The 17,652-nt window shown below is 34.7% G+C and overlaps 1 protein-coding gene across 6 annotated transcripts in view; it reads left to right on the top strand.

Moving 5' to 3' along the window:
* pan (transcription factor pangolin) overlaps positions 1 to 17,652 on the top strand; it is a 126,517-nt gene that overhangs the window by 101,648 nt on the left and 7,217 nt on the right. For 5 of the 6 annotated variants that reach the window (XM_013319315.1, XM_013319314.1, XM_013319312.1 and 2 more), the window contains exons 5-8: positions 10,599 to 10,722; positions 11,735 to 11,831; positions 12,758 to 12,853; positions 13,209 to 13,319. In XM_013319315.1, coding sequence (XP_013174769.1) covers positions 10,599 to 10,722; positions 11,735 to 11,831; positions 12,758 to 12,853; positions 13,209 to 13,319 — 428 coding nt within the window. The remainder of the gene's footprint in view (positions 1 to 10,598; positions 10,723 to 11,734; positions 11,832 to 12,757; positions 12,854 to 13,208; positions 13,320 to 17,652) is intronic. The other variant, XM_013319313.1, reaches the window with a different exon arrangement.

The following is a 17,652-nucleotide window of genomic DNA, read 5'->3' as shown; positions in this document are numbered from 1 at the left end:
GTAAAATCAGAAAAATAATTTCACCTTTTTCTTTTCTCGGTTTAATTCTTCATTTCTTATTCATAAATTTTTTACTTAAATCTGTACAAAAGCAATTAATTTTTAGTCACAAAAGGTGCATAACCACATAAAGTTAAGGAAACGTTTGGATTATAATTCATATAAAATATACAAAAGTCATTTATTGCCGCGATATGGTAATTCTTCTCGTAAAGCATTCTTTATGATACCACCGTGACGCAGAGACCATCCGATATGGACGAAAATGTGAAAGAAAAAATGCAATAAAACTTTTAAATTTACTCTAACTTCACGATTTAGATATGCATTGAATGCATGATGCTTAATGTTAAATTCATATAAATAAAATCTTGTATCATGATGTTGTTAATCTGATTCAATTTTTTTATTTCATTCGACTAACTAAAACTAGCAGTTCTTTTAGGGATGTCAAGATTATTTGTAATAGGCATCTCATCTGACTAATATTATAAATGCAAAATTTGGATGGATGGATGTTTGTTAGAAGGTATCTCAATACGGCTGAACGGATCTCGCTGAAATTCTACGTCTTTGTATTTATGAATTAATTAATTCCGCGTGGACGGAGTCGCGGGCGACAGCTAGTACTGATATAAAACTCACCTGAGCAACCTATTAATATTTTGAATGTTTCTTTTATTAGCTCTCATTAACATATTGCGACTGCGCACATCCTCTCCTCTATGGGGAAATGGAAACCAATCAATTAATTCGGCCATTCCACTTTTAAGTAACACGGCGTAAATTTGCATATTGGACCGTAGAAAAGCACACATAAATCTTTGCAATTATCAAATTCTCAGGCGCGACTCATCTGCATAGAGGCACACATTGATAAACAGTACGTACGCACGCGCGGCGGCGAGATCAAAGAGAGCTCGACCCCTTTGTATGTGCCGCGGGCGCGTGCCGTCTTTTTCCTTTCTCTCGGCGACGTAGGAGTAGCAGCGGGTGCGAGCGGGACAGCTAGCGAGCTGATTGTGTTGCCTTGCTCCGTGAATATTTCACCTCGTTATCGAGCCTTGTTTGTGTTAGATAGTGTTAGAGGACATGATTGAATTAAGATTATCGATATCGACAGTATGATTTCACCTTATGCTAATTGAATCACTACTAGCATATTGATCACTTCTCATCTTTAGAATATCTTAGAGCTTATCTAGGAATTAATTTGTGCTACTGTTTAGACAACTTACGCTCTTTTACAAATGTCCTAGTCTAACAGTTAGGGGTAATTATGTTTGAAAGTAGTTATTTACTTTTTTTTTTAGTTTAGTATGTGCATAGAGCATGTCTTTTAAACATCCTGTATATCCTATATAAAAAAATAAAACAATTTTAGAAAACTTATGCCTTACAGTTAACAAAATGTTATAGCATGGTTTAGAACTTTTTATCCTTAAATTCAATAAAAATAATTACCAGAACAAACCAAAGAATTAAATCGACTTTTATCGATAACTATAGAAAATGTAGTATAGTTTACATCACTATACATGGCACAGCTCCCGAGTAGGCAAGACAGGAATCTGCCGATATCGATGCTAGTAATTAAAATAGACTTATTGCGTTTGAGTCATGCCGTATACGTACTTTATGGGAGCGTAACCGACTGGTTTTTTCCTCGCTACTGCGGTTTATGGGAAAGCGCGGACATGACAACTGCTAGAAGATTTTAACATTCTTAGAAACATTTATGATACTTTCTAGAACGTTTTCTTATTTAGTTTTAATTTAATTATAACGTCCTAAATGAAACACTGAGTCCAATTTCTAAGCCATCTTCCAGTTTTAATTTTGTACCTTGAGTTTAAATATACGTAATATATTCATTGAAGATCTTTTAATAACCAAGTTTCTAATAATCTTTTAAAAAGTTAGTTGTATTCGTTTAAAAAGGTGTTCTATTGTTTATTTTTTCAATAAAACATCATTTTAAAAATTTAATTTTAAAAATATAGTGTTCATTTACAGTCCGTCTCTATTATAATTAAGATAACAATTTAAATAGCATAAAAGAATTAACATTATTAACTGTGAAAACGTCTACCGGCAAAAAGTCAAGCGAAACACCCACGATACAATTACTGAGCGAAGGCAAAAAAAGGTAAAACAAATCGAAAAGGAAACAGCTCGTTAAGGCGGATAATTCTGAGCAATCGTACTAGAATAAAGAGAATACCGGCATTAACCGGTATTAACCCTGAAATGACAGGGCGCGCCGCATCGACCCCCTGTTAATATTTTACGGTAAAACGATGTCGCCTCCGCGCATTAGTTTTTCCTTTTGATGTCTCGGAAATAGCTACGTTTTTATATTTCCATTTAAATATAAGAATTCGATTTGAGGAAAGTTCTTATTTGTACGACTTTCTTTTTCTAATATGCAGCGATGAATCGAGAGAGTTTGGTTTCATTTTAAATGCTGAATTCGAAGTTAACGTGCGATTATGAAATAAAATAAGGGGTCTCTAAACAAATATAGGAGAGAAGAACTATGTCAGACACTAGTTTCATTATGTGGTTTTCTAAGTTGTAAAATTTTACAATTTAAGCAATACCATAAACAAAGAAATTCTATCTTTTTTCAACTACAAAAAGTTGTACACGATGAGTGAATGAATAAACGAATTAATTTTGATTAGAGTAACACGTGATTATTTTGAAAGAGTTACCGTTATCCAAAGGGCACACCCCATATATCCTTCATAAGTATTACAGTAACAAATTTTATATAAACCCCCGCACCTAAGGTCCAAAGGACCCCAATGCCCCGGGTAGATTTGCGCTAAACAATTCATACATTTATATTTCCTTTGAAGTCGCGCCGCGGGCGCCGCGTCAACTGCAGGGTTAACCCTCCGCCCCTCACCCCGCCTGTTAGCCACACGCCACACGCCACGCTACACGTGGAAAATTGAGTTACGATATTGCATTTATTTAATATTAATGTTACATACGGAAACATATTTTTTTGATAACCTTAACCAGGGAAACTCCATGTGGAAAGTTTGAATCTTTTAATGTCTAAAGAACTTTTGCATATAACTTATAATAAGTCATTTTAAAAAGAAAATATATTAAGTACTTCATTTACAGACCTTATGTGGTCACTAAGGGAGTCTCATATTGCACATTGAGTTTGAGCATCTACACTATCTAAATTGAAGTAACCATCAAACCAGCCTGAGTAAAATAAATCATTTTTTGGAATAAACATCTCTGTTAAATTTTTATACTAATCATGATTTCTAGTAATGTCTAATATCTACGTGCGATAGAAGAGTTGACATATGTTTATGCTGAAATGTATTATAATTGGAACACTCCCTAAGTTTTTATCGTTAGGCCATAATTATTTTAAATAGTACAATTAAGTGTTCTTTTTCGTTTTAATTTGTCATAGAGGTGCGTGGCGTGGGTCAGACCGAGTGCTTGATGAGCGGCTAGCCCCACGTTAACCCTTTGACGTGTCGCATACATTAATTGCCCTCTCTTTGTTTATTAAACGACGTCTCCGCACCGCTATTTGTCACCTTACCGCGTTCCCACAGCCTTATTCTGAACTTGTTGATGGAAATATTTTTATGTTTCAATTTAAATTAAGCTATCAATTCGAATCAATGCTAATGAGTATAATAAACATTAGTTAATCAAATTAAATGTATATCAGATCTGTTTGATATTTTAAATGAATATTTATATATACATATATTTATACATTCAATAAAGATTCTTGTTTTAATAAATAGTTTTTGATTGGTACTTAAAATTCAGAATACAAGATTATTGTAGTTCAAATTGGCGCCAAAAATATTAAGCGATCAAAATTATATAGATATTTATTTCCTACCGTTAGTTTGAAATTATACGTATAGTTAAACAAACGGTTACTTATACCTATAGCTGTCTTAGGAATTTATCAAGAAATATATTACGATTTAACTTTGGATATTATGCATCGTGTTTTGTTATCAGAATAAGACACTTCACTCACGTGCGCATGTCGTGACATTTTATAATGAGACATAGCGATTAGTGCACCACGCCCAGTCAGTGATTAACCCCGCAAGAATATTAACCTCTATCCCCACTTATTAAATACTAGCCCCTTTCATTGTAACTCTATTGGATTGTCTCGTAAAAAATTCACCAGGTATTTATGTCTTTGACAGGTCTACAAAGACAGCACGACCTTTAATCATACTATAATTTACATGAGTACCTGACGTCTTAATAGATAAGCTAGCGTTTTTTTACAAATGGGGTAGACAGAGCAATCATTGTCAACTTTTCTGTGAGCTATTTTATTAAATGACGTGGAAGGTTTAGTATTAGTATAGTGTCATCCAAACTTTATAGCGGCTCGCAATTTCGAACACGTAAAACAGGTGACTGTGGGTCTTTTCATGACTCAACCAATTTTAAACAAGTTCAAAGTTCAGCGCAGAAAAACAATGAAGTCGCAACGTAATAGTTATCTTCGTAGTTGATTACGGTTACGAATCTTTAAGTGGATAAGCAACTAAACACAGTATAGACACGTATTGAGTTTTTTATAAGAGATTAGTTGAAATTATTTTTTTCATTATCTAGATTGCTAGAAAAGTATGGATGAACTGTGTGAAAGAGGATATGCGTAGGAAGAGGGGGTAGATTCAGATATGACGGACGATAGAGCTGTATGGAGGAGTAGTACATACTGTGCCGACCCTCGATAGGGATAAGGGCAGGTTGATGATGGATTATCTAGATTGCTAGTAATATTTAAGTCATTTAAGACATTCATGTTCTTCTGCTTTTTAATTGCTTAACAAATCACTTAATTTTGCGAGAAATAAATACTACAGTTTTTACTCGTTTTTTTAAATTATGTTACCGAAGTTTATTTTTTTATGAGTTAAACATGTGAAGGTAATAAAACAAAACAAAATAACAGTAAAGTTAGCATTTAGTTATTCCAAATTCAGGGTGTTGAGACAGCCGCACCGGAAATGCCTCGTCTGGTGAAGCGAGACACTCAGATACATCAGAGATGGGAAGAAAGAGATATTTGTCTTAATCACGTGCTTTCCACATACAGACTGTGTAGCCCATATGTCTTATTTAGGGTTGTCACTGTTAAAAAAATCAGAAATTTTTATTTAAATAATAAAAACGTGGCCTATGGACTAGTCACCCCTAACCTAGGGTAGGTTTCGAGCCCCTCGGTGGGGACGTATAGTGAGCTGATGATGATGATGATGAATAAAAACGTTGTTTTATCTCAAATGATGGATCTAGCTACTCTGGCGATAATAACAATGATGGACAAGGTAAAGAATAAGTTTACATTTCTTTGTCTTTTTATATAAAATTAAGAAATCTTGGCAACAAGAGTGCCTTGATAAAAGATCGCGGTGTGTTTTTTTCTTCTTTCTAAATACATTATCTTCGTAATACCTTATAGTTAAATAAAATATGGCAACCCTAGTTGACAATTCAGTGTGTCTGTCGATGGAAACGAAGTCAGGCAATGAAAAATTTTACGATTAGCCGAAGAGACGATTGCAGACAGATTTAATTTTATACCTTAACACTAAAAGGGATTTGATACTTTATAGTTGATCGTTAAAGTTTAATATCTCATGACAAATTTAATTTCTGGGAATTTCTCTTTCCTTTCTGAAAAAGATAACCCATTTAAGTTATCTTATAAGATTTCATATATGAGATGTAACCCTTTTCATCGGATATATCCATTTATGCGTGGTCGAGATGTTTTACATCGTGAAAGCTTAAAAATGTTAACAAAGATGAGAATGCAACGACCCGTCTGTTTTACAACACGAACTACAATCCATATAAAGCGCACAATTCATCTCAGAATACGTCATGGCCTCATAAATTACGCTTTCTCTTAAAAAACACAAATTGAAACAGAAATTGATATACGCGTTTTACAATGAAGCAAAGATTTTACAACCTATTATACAAATTAAAAAAAATGCAAATGTTTGGATGGCTGGATGTTTGTTTAAAAATATCTCCAGAACGGCTGCATCTCGCTGAAATTTGGCATAGATGTGGAACATAGTCTGGAAGAACTCATAGGCTACTAATTACGTTTTTTTCATCCTACTACTAAATACGTTTACTATACTATTAAAGACTATGTACATATAGAAATATATTACCGTTAAAATAATTTAAAAGGATTGCCTCATTATATGTAATTCGTTTGTAACATCTCTTCTAATGTGAAAGAGTTACAAAAGGTATCTCCTGTTGAAATTGCATGTGTGTACATTTGCCTTTACCAAGCTTCCAGTGTACGTTGCTATTATTCTAACATTAAAATATTGTACAAAACATATTATGTATTGCTTTCTCTGTCTGACGTAGGATTAACATCGCGACAGTACTATCCGCTGTGATTCATACCCAAGTCAGTGGTAAGCTAACAGATTGAGATTGATGTGTACGCGCAAGGGGTATTAAACCGATGGACAGTTTATTTTTTTGTGTTTTAGAATAACTCTCGTTATTATATGTTGTTAACTCGTGAACGCATTTGTAAGGATTTTAGAAATTAATTTATGTTTTACGGTTCTGGTTCGTAGAAAGTTACTATTATATTTATAGGTGACAACGATCTTAGTACATCTTACTATTGTAAGAATTGGGAATGTTTAGATGGATGGATGTTTGTTTAAAGGTATATCCAGAATAGATGAACGGATCTAAAAGAATTTTAACATACATATAGAGCAAAGCTTGGAAGAATACATAGACTGCTAATCATGTCTATTTAAATTCCGCGCGGACGGAGCCGCACGAGACTGTTAGTAGGCTTACAAAGTTGTTATGTTAGAAGTTTAATACACAACATACATGTATTTAAACGGTTATTTTTAATGGAAAAATCGAATCAACAACATATAAGCCGGTAAAAACCGTAAATGCCTGCAGCGTTGCAGCGTTCATCCCCATGCCCTCCCCCGCCCGCCCTGCTACGTTCAAAACATAATTGGCGTACCCTTGCCTTTTACACGGACTTACCATACGAAACTTCCTAGATAGAATTTTAAATAAGATAAAAATTACTTTTAATGTGTGTAGGAACTATTTTAAAACATCTCGGAATAGTTAAAAAGTTTTCCGTTTTTATGAAATGTGTTGTCTTTGATTCAGAGTTTAAGGCTACAAATGACAAAGATATGTATATTGTTTTTATCGTTATGTTAAACAACTCTGTAACGATGAAGCATTCAACTTTATTCTTAAAATCTGGTTACAGTTCTTTTGAAGAATCCTACAAACTAATATTATTATATATAACTTAATAGTAATAAATATTTTCGATTTAAATTAATTCGGTTAAATTTCAACTTGTCTCTTCCAGATACCTATTTCTAAACTCACGCACACCAGTGCACAGCCTCCGGAAAAAGGTCAACAACCTCCCTCCCTAGGAACCTCTCGATATTCGTCAATTTGAATATTCCACCCTCTCGTTTTTAAGGATTAGATTTTTCCACAAAATCCATTACCTTGTACTTTAAGTTTGTTTATATTGAAGCTTAAACGAAAAATGTTCGAACAATAAAGTAGAAATTTGTTATGCATTTTTATATTACAACAGTGTTTCAGCATAAAACTCACTATTACATTAATAGGTATTATACGTACCTAAAGTCAATAATTTCAATTCTAATAATTTATTATTGTTAACTTTTCTCCCTTTTTTCCATATTCTTAAATATAACTTTAACAAAAGCATTTTCCTCGTTATAAGGTTCCGGTGCTCGTATCCGACTCGCAGGACCAATGACGGAAATTGGTTAGAAATGATCCGGAATAACCCCAAGGAGGGCGGACTGATTTGTTGAGTACATCGTCAATTCAGCGAGCATTTATAATTAATGTACTTGGAGAATCTAGATTTTTGAAATTCTTATATCGTCAAGTTAAGCACTTACAAATGTAATATTTGTTCTTCTCTTGTTTCTCTGTTTTATTGTTACGCAAAACAATACGCATGGATTAATGAAGAATTGTAGTGAAGAAGAGTACTTGAACCTAGTTTCAACAATATACCTTCTAACTGGATTGCCTCTGTAGATGTCTTACATTTTATAACAATTGCTGCGTAAAGAATTTTAATGACTTACAAACTATTGTATCTATCAAACAAGCCTCTAGAAGAACAATATACTCCCATTGTTACTCCATTTACAATTCATCTCTGTTTTAATATGAAATTGTAAGAAAAATATAGCTATTACAAGGTCAGGTGTATCATAAGACTCTTGTGTAAAAGGAACTATATTTCTAGAGCTAGACTGGAAGTTCCAAGGTCGCAGACTAACTCACACACATGCGAATACCTCCCTGTACTCACACCCCCACAAGCACGTGTACGCTCTCCCCTATACATGGTAGTCATGGCAACGCAGCATCACTCCACGCCCACAACTCCGGGGGCGAACTCTCAAGATATTACGCCCTACTTCGCTCGTATTGGCGAACCAAAGGGGTGTAGTTACTTTGCGCTTGTGTGAGTGTGCTTAGAGCGGTTAGTCTCGAGAAATTCGCCAATTTCATTTCCCAACCAAATTTCGTGCTCGATGCTCGTCGTTATACCGTGCCAATTATCTGTACGATTACTGGGAATATCGGGAATAGAGAAATATTGTTCTATTATTTCCTAGAACTAGGAGAATAGGTCTTATTTAAGTCAAGCTATTGAATAAAATAAAAATATGGCAACTTTTAAATAATTTCTTGCTTCACGATTATTTAAAACTTGGCTTTTACTGCGATGATAAATTAAGAAAATTTTTAGATTCTTTGCAACTCATGTGCAAATACAAATGATGGAATTGCATGGCAGAGAAGAGCTTGTCTTTTTTTGAATGGAGAAAAATATAGGTACGTAACGAATGCTAACCAAGCACTCGACTCCATTCGCTACATTCACCGGCCGCTCGTTAACAAACCTATTCAATTTTGAAGTATTAGTCGATTGAGGCAACATTTCTCGCGTCCTACCGCCGCGAGTTCCAATTAGCGACTGGAGCTTGTCGCTTGAGTGGCGGTGACGTCACGCGGCGCTTTCATGCGGTTTCAATAACTACCCTCTCCACGACTCCTTCAATAGCCGGCCACTCCACCTGGCCTTCATTAGGGACCTCAATGTATACGTCGAGCTGAAAAGGCGACGGGATCTACTAATTTAAAAAATACAAGTTTTAACGAGTAAAGTTGTTTAGCTAATAGCTAACTCCCACATCGACGTGGCAAAAATGCAATATTACTTTTTCTCAAAATTTTAACGTTATTTGAACAAAGGCCGGTTGCCATCTTTTGTTTGTGGCCGGTCGCGCCATAGACAAATCTTATTATGGAAATATTTTCAAATTAAGAACGCGCTCGGGTCCCGCATTATGCGTCTCGGCTGTCATCATTGTCTAGCCTCTTTTTGTTCGTCCTCGCATGTCGAGGTTTTTCGACCACCGTTTCGGTATTTTTTATTCTCTTTTTATTTATATTTTTTTCGAGCTGTCCCGAGCGTGAATGGTGGGCTTTGTTTGTTCGTGTTTTATTATTAATTAGTGGGGATCCTTTGTTCGTGGTAATTATTCGTCTTAATAAGCGGTTCCTGCTCTTCGAATGCGAACGAGCGCGGGAGAAATTGTCAACGCTTTTGGATTTTAAATGACTGTTAGTGATAAGGCTTTTTAACTGGTTTTTGGTTAATGGTTTCACCACTTTTGTTTTACGCTGCCATTATGTTATTAAAAACTAAAAATAATTATCAGTTTTGATAATATTAACACGTAAATAATTTTTATAATATAATTTTCACGCAATTTGGGTTTGTGGCTACCCAAACTTTGTAAGGCGAAATCCTTGAATGGTGGATGAATTTCTATCGAGTGAGTTTGTGTAGGAAGAGCATTGTCAAGACAATAAGAGTTATGAAACAAAAAGATGACGCCAAGGCGAGCAGGCCGACGGGCTTTCGGGGCCCGAAGCTGAAGCCACAATTAATTTAGCCTACGTGTCGCGCGCGATCCTGTCGTTTATTTCGCATAATAAAGTGCTGAAAAGAAGTCCCAGTTTAATTAGAGGTGAGACACTCGGGGTCGGAAGCGCGCGCCTGAATGCCACTCGTCGGACGCCATTTTGCATAATTGGGCGACGGAGGGTAGGACGAAATTTATACGGGCGCCCGCCAATTTACTTGCTAATGACGCGTCGTCTTCCCATAGACCGACCGGCGGGGTTTTTGTTCGCGCCACGCTATATTTCTATGAGAGTTCTTTTTGTTTTTGACCCGGTTGACTTTTTCGGTCTGTTTTTGTTGTTTGCAATTTTTCACATTTACGGAAAGGGTTTTCTACTGCAATGTTTAGCTGTGAGTGGAATTCGTCACGCTTTCATTTATTTTTTACTGCAAACACTTTGTACACTCCTGATTCTTTGTACTATTTTTTAATTTAAAAATAAACAAATAAATAGATTTAGATTTGTAATTAATATAATATTTTATAACTATGTGTTTGTTGCAGGCCAGCAAGATGGGTCTGCCCGCTGGAGGAGGGCTCTCCCTGTTCTGTCCGGCGGGAGACCTGGGACAGCCGCCCCCCGCGCACATGGGTATCCCCCCACCCTACCAGTTAGATTCCAAACTGGGTAAGTTAGCGTATTTGAATTATTATTCACAACTAAACCACGATGTATGTTTAGGAATTGTAATTTTTTTACGTTCTCTAGCAATCAATCATATTATGACCCAAGCCTATATCTACACTTAAAAATTCTCAGACCAGTTGTACTGTGCACCGTGTGACCTTTAAGACTAACTTCGGATCTGCCAGTTCCCTCAAATCGCAATCTTGAAGGTAGCAAGTATCGCTATCGACGGATTACATCTCGGATGACATTAATTCAGACTTCTTATACTAAATCTACACTAAGCGACTACCTTAGGGACCTAACAACTGACCGGCGGCCACGATTACGCGATTACAAAACGCATACTTCTAGTTGTTAGGTGGACAAATAAACTCATTATTTGGAACACTCTACGGACTTCAAAATCTAATAATTCATCATACATTATTACCTTACATTATAAACACAAAACGAGAAGTGTCTGAAAATATTTTCATACGAAAATATAAGATTCAAAATCATAATTGTAAATGACTGGACTGGGTAGCTTCAAGATTTCCTTGTTATAAGCGTATTGATTTCACGTCAATATTGTGGTCACCTCGTGAGTTACGCTTTGAATCATTGAACGTGTCTCTTAACATTAAAGTTCATACTTTAATAACGGGATAACATCTCAAATTACTATTTCTGTTAATTTGTAATTATATGAAAGTTTTTGTAATACTTGTTTATAGAATTTAACTTTTTATCTTAGTTTCTTGAGTAACTTTAAGTTACCACGTATATTCAAATAAATAAAAAAAAGCTTCGATAAGATTTCTAACCAAATTTCATCAAAATCCATTAAACTGTTCTGGAGATACCTTCTAACAAACATCCATCCATCTAAACTTTCACATTTATAATATAAGTAAGGTAAGCTACATTTTCAATAAAAGTGAATTAGATTTAACGTTCAATCTTGTCAGTATATTAATATTGGTAGCAGTAATTGAATAAATAGTAATCCAGTTGTGTTGTGCCTCAGCAGCGGGGCTAGCGCGGACGCCCATGTACCCTTTCCCGGGGGGCACCTACCCCTACCCCATGCTCAGTCCGGAGATGTCGCAAGTAGCGGCCTCATGGTGAGTATATTTATATTATGTTAAGGTAGCGTTATTCATTTAGTGCACTCAAAGAGCACTGAAATTGCTAAAGAACGCTATCCAAAAATATCAAGAAACAGTATCAATTTCTGAGTACTGTATTGTGTTATTTCTTTGTCGCAAGTTATTTTTTATCACGCTTTATCTAGAATCATAGAGAACAGACCACAGATAATCATTCGGAGAGATTTAACCATAACCACAATAATATAATGACATTTTAGTTACTTCAGTAAGTACCAAAATAAGCGAATTAAAAGATAAAATTATACAGAAATTAAAGTAACACTTTACAATTATCTCATGCGTAGAATGCAGTCTTTAATTGCAGTTGTAATAATTATTTATAATTGTGACGTCACAGTTTATTATAAACTCAATAAAAGAATAAAGGATGATTCAAAACAATTAAGTCGCGTTAAACTGAGCATTTCCAGTATCAGTTTCGATAAACGTAAGAAAATGTGCGACTTGAAACATCTTGTATGTCTAAAGTGCATTGTTTCTGTGGAGAATGGAACGAGCGCTTGTCGACGAAAAGAGTTACACTTCTTAGAACTTTTAAGAGATGTAACCCTTTTCGTCTGTCTCATGTAGTGCGCTTACGTGTGAGGATAACACAAGTGTGCCAATTTGTACCGTAGCTTTTTATTTCACAAATGTACTGAACTGTACGTTGGTAGCAGTTAATGTGTATCGCAGTGTACCTTGATACTTGTGTATGAAACTAGTGACGTCATTTATCACGATTTACTTTTTATTTTATTGAATAAAATTGATACTGTCCGGTTAATTAAAAGATATGAGGGTAAATGAAAAAGAAAACTAGAATATTCTGTGCAATACTATATTTTTAAAAATATAACTTGGAAATGAATATGTTTTTTTTTTAATTCCGCGACAAGGCACACGCCGAGTATGTACCCTATATCTTCGGCGGCCAGCGGATTCCGGAGTCCTTACCCCACCTCGCTGCCAATCAGCAGTTCTAGTCTATCTAGGTAAGTACCATAATAGCTAAAATTGTGTTCTGATTATAGAAATTTGAACGCGTTATAATTAAACTAGCTGTCGCGAGTTAAAAGAAGCGTAATAACCCATGTGTTCTTTCAGACTACATTTTACTAATTTCATTAAGATCCGTTGATGGATCCATCTATCCATCCAAACTTCTACATCTAAACTTTCGTATTTATAATATTAGTCATATATCTTACTAATATAGGCAGCGGAGGTAACAAAAAATGTTTTTAATCTAATTCTGTTACTAATTTTGTTACATTAATTGAGATGTAAAATGCTTCTATATTAAGTAATTGTTTGTATATCTATATGTATTGTTTGTTTTGTGTTCAGTGAGTTATACCGGTTCTCCCCGACCCTGGGCGGTGGGCTGGGGCTCGGCCTGAGTCCGGCCCTGGTGCCCGCGCCGCCATCCAAAGTCGACATCTTCTCACATCATGCGAGGTAAGACAATTTCAAATAATGTATGGAGTTGGTTGTATGAAATACAACAATAAAAGAGGAATAGTGTATAGAATTGGGTCTTATAGTTTTGACATATTTTCGAGAACAAATCTAAAGTTTTTTTTAATGTTTTAATTATCATAGCAATTATCAAGTTTTGGGGTACGAAATTATAAAGGGGAATACCTTTTCATCTTATAAAACCATTGTTGATACTTAGAAACTATATATTGACCTCTAAGGTCACTTAGTTATAATAATGACGTCACATATTTATTCCAATCGAATTCTCAGAAGCATTGGAGGTTAGTTCTCATGGAATTTATCACGTCGGTCACGATGCGTTTGGAGCCGATCTGAGAACATTCTGCGCATTCAAACACTGCCGTATTGGCGATTTGTATACCGTATTGTTAGTGTCCGGGTGCTCTCATTAAGTTTACACAGGACGAAAAAAGTTTTAATTTTTAATAAAAAAAATTCTCTTGATTTTTTTAAGGGACACTATATTAAATATTATTTTCTAAGTAAAATTTTATGGGACTGGCATGTTCAAATTAATGTCCCTAAATGAATAAAGAAAAAATAACCAATTGCTTGTAAATCAATTAAGGTAATAAATGGTTTCCTTAGTTGTAAAAACATACATAACAATTTGTTTGGAAAACCGCAGATAAATGTGTTACTTACCATAATAAACTTAGTATAATTTTAATAAAACATCAAGAGAAGATTTTTTACTTACATGTTTTGACTTGTAACAAAAAATATAGCACATAGTCGAAACAGTCAGCGATCCAGCTGTGTCCCAGCCGTCACGTCACGTTCATAAAGTGACGTGCGACGTCGCCATTTTGTTCCTATTTCCGTGGCACGTCGCAGATTCCAGCCACGCGCCATTAATAACATAGCGCAAACGAGAGGCGCATGCGCACGCACTATCACAGTGCCTAATTACAACGTTCAGTTGGAACGCCTCGATAGAAATCAACGCACGGCTAGTTTCACACGAAGGCACAAAAGTCAGGCAGAGTAGTACACGGTGCGGTAGTGTAACAAAACTGTACTGTACCAAAACAACGAGGATCCCTAGAGTGATACTGCTTTTTAAAAAAAATGTATGGAATTGACAATAAATTTCGACTTTTCATCATGCTCTTTTTGCATATTTCTTCATATAGATTTTCTCGATGTCATATGTTTTGCAATATCGCTAATCGAATACATTGAATACAAGGCTCTGTTATGTCTCAAACAATAGTTGTACTGAACAATCCAACTGCCATACCTTTCTGCACTCGTGTGAAATTAGCATAAACACCACTGTGACATACGCCCTCCGTAACGTATCATTGCGCGATCTTATCGCATGAATATTACACGGATAAACTCTGCCGACCCCCGCTTATCGCAAGATTGAAGATAAGCGTACCACCCCTAGTAGCACGGATTGACAGATGCGTTTTTGAAAATCGTATTAGGGGTCTTATTAAAAATTGTTTTCGCTTTATTCATTTTACTGCTCCTATTATGTTGTACAATAAACGATTTAAGCTAATTTTAGGCTTGGATTTAAAAAGTATTATTAACTAAATAATGTAAGCTCTTCATACAATCATATCTAAATAAATTACTAAAACAATTTAGACAACTTTGTTTGCTCGAATTAAAAAAAAACAAAATAAGTATGTGTTCTTCTAGACTATGTGTTCTACTAGATCAGCCGTTCTGTAAATACCTTCAAACAAACATCCATCCATCCATCTAAAGATTCGCATTTATAATGTTAGTAAGTTAAATAAAAAGCAGCTCTTTAAGGCATAAATTCGAAAAAGAAAATTAAAAAAAAATGAATAAATAGTATCCTATGTCCGTCTCCTGGTTCTAACCTACCACCAATTTTCAGCCATATAGGTAAAGCCGATCTTGAGTTATAAATAGTGTAACTAACACGAGATTCTTTTGTATATATAGATTAAGATGTGCACTCTTATATTTATATCATTAACATATTATTCAATAATAACTAAAATATAAGAATATTTTCTACATAACTCTTTGAACATAAAGGATTTTCTTGTCAACATTTTAACAAGTGATTTCACAATGTTGTACGTATTTAATTTGTAAGCAATTACCCCATGATCCGAGGAGCGTGTTACCAAAACCGAGGATGTGTTTAACTGGAAATGCAGAATGGAATCTGTAATCTTACACCTTTCAACGCGTCGTCGTTTCGTACAAGATGCATCAGTCAAAAATATAAAATCATTTTGTTGTGTGGTCACAGTTGCAGCGGTTTTATTGCAACATTACTCAGTGTGTATATTTATGGCTGAAAATTGATGAGGAGGTAACTAAGAGCCTGGAGACGGACATAGGATACTATTTATTCAATTTTTTTCGAATTTATGCCTTGAAGAGCTGCTTTTTATTTAACTTACTAATATTATAAATGCCAATGTTTAGATGGATGGGATGAGTGTTTGAAGATATCTCCAGAACGGCTGTTTAATCTTGATTAAATTTGGCATACATATAGAATATAGTCTGAAAGAACACATAGGCTACACTAATTAAGTTTTTATATATCCACGCGGACGGAGTCGCGGGCGACAGATAGTATTTTATATACTCTTATTGTAAAGATTAAAATGTGTTAATTAAAAAAAACATAATTAGTAGTCTATGTGTTCTTCCAGACTAAGTTCTATATGTATGGCAAATTTCAGCGAGATTAAACAGCCGTGTTGGAGATACCTTCTAACAAACATCTAAACATTTTTATAATTTTTGCTTTACTCTGATCGCTTTCAAATTATTTCTATAAAACTATCCATGTACATAAATGGTCATAAATCTTGGCTATAGTTTTCTTTCAAATTACACTGAAGGTAATTTAGACTAAATTTTTTAAATGGCCCATTTAAAAGACAGTTATGAAAGTAGTAAATATAAACTCACACTCGCCAACACTGGGGCAGAACATTCAAGAACATAAAAGTCCAGGTACAATCATGTAAATAAGGCTGCTTGAGGAGAAATTTAATTAAGATGATATATGAGACGCCTCGTAACGGGCTTGTGAGATGTACAGTCGCGAACACAAGCGCGCGCGTACAGATTCTCAGTGAGATAAAAGATTTTTTATGTGTCACATCACGCATAAAATAAGAACTGAAATATGCAAATGATGTAACGAATGCCTTTCATTTGTAAAGTTTATACGAGATAAATATTGTAATTAATAATACGAATTTTAAATTTAATTTAAAAAAAAAGACAGTAGTCTGGAAGGATTTTTTTTAGATATAAATATTATCTTGTGTTTATTCTATTGTATATAACAAATTTGCTCCATGTTTACGTATATTTTATCTTGAATTCTTTAGTATGTTCTGTCTTAATATTTTTAATTTATTAATAGTTTTGTGTGCGATATTACTTTACATAATTACCGCGCCAGCGCCTCTGAATACCTCATTTGGAGCGCATGCGCATTGTGCCCGGGATTTTCGTTTCTCTGGTTTCTTTTTAACCTTTTACCCATTTTTAAACTCGCCATCGCATTAAGGAAGTCGTATATTCGAACTTCCAAACGTTCCCCGAACTAATTTAAAGAATAAAAATCTATATTAGATATATAGATATATATAACAATATATTTTATAGGTTCTATTTCGGATGCGAACATCTCAGGCAGGAAGTCGTTTTTCACATGTTTCGTTTGTTTTTCAAACATTGTGATTATTAATTTGGTTACGCGTGCTGTACAGTATATTTTTGAAACTATGCGCGGGATTCCTTTTTTCTCTTTTTATTTGCATCGTCGACACATCTGCTTATGTCGCATTTTTTTTTCTTAATGACTGTAATTTAGACGATGTTCTCTTGTCATTGATGATTAACTCGTGTTTAATATTTTCGTTTCTTTAACACTGGTTGTTAATTAATTACAGTGTTGAAAGGAGATTTATATCAAATAGTTTTCTTATTAATATGTTAAAGGAACATATTTATAAATTATGACGACATCGGAATGGATACAATATTTTTTAACCTATATCAAGTTCAACTTTTTAATAATCTAAAGAAGTATTGTTTAAAAATCTTTATATGTAAATTGCGACGTGACAATTTGTTAATAAAATGTAACAGTCCGTTTACTGTCTAGTCGCAGTAGGTCAGTGGCCAGACTTCCGTCAGAGCAGCAATGAGATGATTGAATGCAGTTTAAAGTGTTATCCATGGCTCAAGGTCGGAGAGAACTAATGTGAAAGTAAAATACAACAAATAATAAAACGTATTGAAAAGACGGACGGAAAGAAATGTT

The sequence above is a fragment of the Papilio xuthus genome, unplaced genomic scaffold (assembly GCF_000836235.2).
Source record: "Papilio xuthus unplaced genomic scaffold, Pxut_1.1 DF826159.1, whole genome shotgun sequence".
Taxonomy (NCBI): domain Eukaryota; kingdom Metazoa; phylum Arthropoda; class Insecta; order Lepidoptera; family Papilionidae; genus Papilio; species Papilio xuthus.
Note: the sequence above shows the minus strand (reverse complement) of the source record. Positions and strands in the feature narration are given on the sequence as shown.